General features: G+C 48.4%; 1 protein-coding gene across 1 annotated transcript in view; it reads right to left on the bottom strand.

Moving 5' to 3' along the window:
- The window catches only part of Pfdn5 (prefoldin subunit 5), a 4,715-nt gene extending 889 nt beyond the window's left edge, over positions 1-3,826 (bottom strand). The window contains exons 1-5 of the mRNA XM_013032544.1: positions 3,716-3,826; positions 3,435-3,537; positions 3,115-3,146; positions 1,601-1,675; positions 1,389-1,494 (exon numbers count right to left, since the gene is read on the bottom strand). Of these exons, the coding sequence (XP_012887998.1) occupies positions 1,389-1,494; positions 1,601-1,675; positions 3,115-3,146; positions 3,435-3,537; positions 3,716-3,787 (388 nt within the window). The 5' untranslated portion in view covers positions 3,788-3,826. The remainder of the gene's footprint in view (positions 1-1,388; positions 1,495-1,600; positions 1,676-3,114; positions 3,147-3,434; positions 3,538-3,715) is intronic.
- Between the last annotated feature and the right edge of the window lie 381 nt (positions 3,827-4,207).

Raw genomic sequence — 4,207 nt, 5'->3', positions numbered from 1 at the left:
CTTTTTTCTTTTTGCTTATGTGGTGCTGAGGAATCGAACCCAGGGCCTCTGGCATGCAAGGCATGCGCTCTACCACTGAGCCACCTTCCCAGCCCAGAGAAAATATTTTTTTCCACCCTCCCCCCTTTTTTTTGTTTGTTTTGTTTTGTTTTTGGTCGGTTGTGGGGCTTGAACTCTGGGCCTGGGCGCTGTCCCTCAGCTCTTCAGTGAGCTCAAGGATAGTGCTCTACTACTTGAGCCACAGTGCCACTTCTGGCTTTTTTTTCTGTTTATGTAGTGCTAAGGAATTGAACCCAGGGCCTCATGCATGTGTGGCAAGCATTCTACCATTGAGCCACCTTCCCAGCCCTCAGTACAAGAAAATTTAAAAATCCCTTTTGCCTTTAGAATCAGTCTTAATTCCAACCACCTTGTGGTAAAAAACACTGACACCCTGGACCCTCTATTCCCCATATCTAGGTTGATAATAGCTGATCTAGGATGGGCTCAGCTTTTGTAGATTTAACTCAAGGCTTCATACTTATGCCACACTTCCAGTCTCTAAAGCTCTATTTAAACTCTAAGGAGGGCTTCTAATTTGCAGCTAAGATTGTAATTGCTCATCTTAGTTTTTTTAGTTCTTGTACGTTTATGTGCATCTCTGTCCAATCCCTGTTCTATAAATAACATTTTACAAAAGGATAGCCATGATTTTCTTTCTCTAAACATACAGAAATCTATAAATGCTAGGCATGAATCATTTAGAGAATAACATTAAGACATGGTTTTAATCCAGGAAAGGGAACACCCAGATTCACAGTGCAATCTTTTCTTTCCTTTTTTGTTGGTGGTAGGGCTTGAACTCAGGGCCCAGCACTGTCCTTGAGCTTTTTGTTCAAGATTATCACTATACCACTTCGAGCCACAGCACCACTTCTGGTTTTCTGGTGGTTAATTGGAGATAGAGTCTCACAGACTTTCCTGCCCTGGCTGCCTTTGAACCTCAATCCTCAGATCTCAGCCTCCTGAGTAGCTAGGATTACAGGTGTGAGCCACCTGTGCTCTAAACCACGATCCTCCTGAGTAGTTAGGATTACAGGCATAAACCACCAGTGCCCGGTCCTCCAATCCTTTCTTTAAGGTATAGGTGGAAAGAATAAAGAGGGGGCTGGGAAGGTGGCTCAGTGGTAGAGCGCTTGCCTTACATGCATAAGGCCCTGGGTTCGATTCCTCAGCACCACATAAGCAAAAAGAAAAAAGCCGGAAGTGGTGCTGTGGCTCCAGTGGTAGAGCGCTAGCCTTGAGCTGAAGAGCTGAGGGACAGCGCCCAGGCCCAGAGTTCAGGCCCCAAGACCGGACCCCCCCCCAAAAAAAAAAAAGAATCAAGAGGTGTCTCAGTCAGAGTTTACCTTGTTTCATGGCATGCTTTTCCTGCAAAGCTGGCTGGATTTTCTCCATCTGTTTGGTGAGAAAGTCTATCTTCCTCTTGAAGAAGTCCTTAGCATCTTCAGCTGTCTGTAACACAGAAGTGAATAAGGAATAAAAGGAGACCCAATCTTACTCTTCCCTTAAACCCTCCTTCCATGTTGAGGGGGATATCCACATGTTTACTCCTACTCACCTTCTCCACATAGTAGCCAGTTCCCACATCGATGAGCACATGCTCCACATCATGTAACTTCCCAGGGACATACATCTGAGAAGCAAGGATTAAGGGGAAAACTAGCCCAGGATGAGCCATGATTCTGTCTTTAGCCTGATAGACCTCTTAAGACCTTTCTTTTCTAAAAATCTGTAGATTTTAGAACTACGGTTTTAAGACTACTTATAACTCCAAATGGAGACAGAGAAGCTGGTTCCTTATGCAAAAAATGACATATGCAGGAACACTCATGTACTACGTCCATTCTCATCATTCAGGCAGTTTCTCTAACTTTTCCCATTGGACCTTTTAGAAAGACCAGCAACAATAATGCTTTCCTACACTAGAATAGTTTATGTTTAAAAAAAAAAAGCCAGGGCTGAGAAAGTGACTCAGTGGTCAAGTGCTTGCCTTGCATGCACGAGGCCATGGGTTTGATTCCTCAGCACCACATAAACAGGAAAAGCCGGAAGTGGCACTGTGTACAGTGCTAGCCTTGAGCTGAAGAGCTGATAAACAGCAACCGGGCCCAGAGTTCAGGCCCCACAACCGACCAAAACAAAAAGCCAGCCTCTCTTCAACCACAAAAATTTAAAGGCCATTATTTAAGCCACTTCCCACCACACTATTCCGATATTTCTTTTAGCCTATCAGTTCATAAATAAGACTTTAGACATCCTATTTCCATAATCTGCTCAATTTTAAATAAAATATACAATAGAGAGGCACAATCCATGTTTCTTGGTGAAAGCAGTTTAGGAATGAGGCATGATTAAGCTAAACTGAGGAGTAAAAACAGGGCCAATGTCCCAGTTTTCATACTTTTCTATTACCTATTGTTTCTCTTGTACATCATCAGAAGTGTGAACCACCAGCTTCAACTCCATAATAGGTTAACAACGAAGAGAAATATCACACTTCAATTCTTCCCAATCTTTGGTACTCAGGAGGTGGTAGATGGATGTTGGTCCAAGGTTAAAGTGTGGATCGTAAAAAAGTGTTCTCAAAATCATGGAGGAGGACGTGAACTTATGGTCCATGCCTCTTATCTCAGACATGAGAGGCTGAGACAGGAGGAAGATCGTGTGTTCAAGGCCACCTGAGAGGGCTGGGAAGGTGGCTCAGTGGTAGAGCGCTTGCCTTGCATGCCTGAGGCCCTGGGTTCGATTCCTCAGCACCACATAAGCAAAAAGAAAAAACCCGGAAGTGGCGCTGTAGCTCAAGTGGTAGAGCGCTAGCCTTGAGCTGAAGAGCTGAGGGACAGCGCCCAGGCCCAGAGTTCAGGCCCCATGACCAGACCCCCCCCCAAAAAAAAAAAGACCGCCTGAGAGATATTTTTTGATGATGATGATAATAATGGAGGAAGAATGACTCTAATAATAACAAGAACAACAATAGTCATGGAGGAAGAAGGACTCTAGGGTAATTAACCCTCTCCCTTTGTGGGAGATTAAAGGAGAAGAGCGAGGGAACAGTTCCTGTGGAAAGGATACAGAACTCGTCAGTGGGACGAGTAGTTCTTTCCCTGTGAAAGTAATGAAGGCAAATACTTGGGGAAGGTCGGTCGCTCCCACGTGAGGATATTAAAAGGAGCTCCTGTTGGAGCCCACCATTACGGATAGTATGCAAAGCACGGAAACGGGGGGGTGGCCGGAGCAGAAAAGGGAACAGACTGTGTGGGGCTGAACACTGCACCTCTCGGTCGGCCGCATGCAGAGCAAGGACGCGTGAGGCGGTGCACACCACAGACCGGCTAGATCTCTCGGGGGAGAAGGAGGCTGGCCCCGGCCCCGGGCTCCCCTCCCCGCCATACCCTCGTTGCTCTTGTTCAGCACGTTCAGACAGTCCTTGGCTTCCACGTACTTGGTCTGCACCACCTTGAGCTGGGCGATGGACGTGGACAAGAACTCCACTTCCTACAGAGCGCGGAGAGACCGTTGGGGTGCGGGTGGGGGTGGGAGGGAGCAGGTCGAGGGGGGCGGGTCCCGGGACCCCACAAGGGAAGGGAAGCCGCCCCCCAAAACAACTGGGAATGATGGTGGGGGCACACGTGCGCAGGAGGGGCGGAAAGGCGCCGCTGCGGCCCGTCCCCACCTGGTCCAGTTGATTCTTGAGCATCTCTAACTGTGGCAGATTCAGCTCCGTGATGTTAATCGCCTGCGCCATGTTGAGGAGGAGGAGAAAGGGGAAGAACGGTTCCGGAGGAGGAAGTAGACTCGCCCAGCGACGCTCTAGCAACTCCATGTGCCACTCTATGGCTGCGTCGGGAGGCCGCGCAGTGCCGGACGTCTCTATGACCCCCGGTTCCGGAAAGGCGGAGCTGGGATCGAGGTGGGAGGAAATATACACGCGTTCCTCTCACGGCACTGTACGGAAGTGTGCTCCTGCCGGGCGCCGATGGCTCACACCTGTGGGACTCTTTTCTCCACGAAACCACCAGAAAACCCGAAGTGGCGCCGTGGCTCAAGTGGTAGAGTGCTCGCCTTGAGCTGAGGGACAGCGCCCAGGCCCAGAGTTCGAGCCCCGTGACCGACAAAAAAAGTGTGCTTGTGACTTGACTTATGCAACTGTACATCACCTTTATAA

This window comes from Dipodomys ordii, unplaced genomic scaffold, assembly GCF_000151885.1.
Source record: "Dipodomys ordii isolate 6190 unplaced genomic scaffold, Dord_2.0 Scaffold155, whole genome shotgun sequence".
Taxonomy (NCBI): domain Eukaryota; kingdom Metazoa; phylum Chordata; class Mammalia; order Rodentia; family Heteromyidae; genus Dipodomys; species Dipodomys ordii.
The sequence above is the reverse complement of the archived record's forward strand: the minus strand, read 5'-3'. Positions and strand labels throughout refer to the sequence as shown.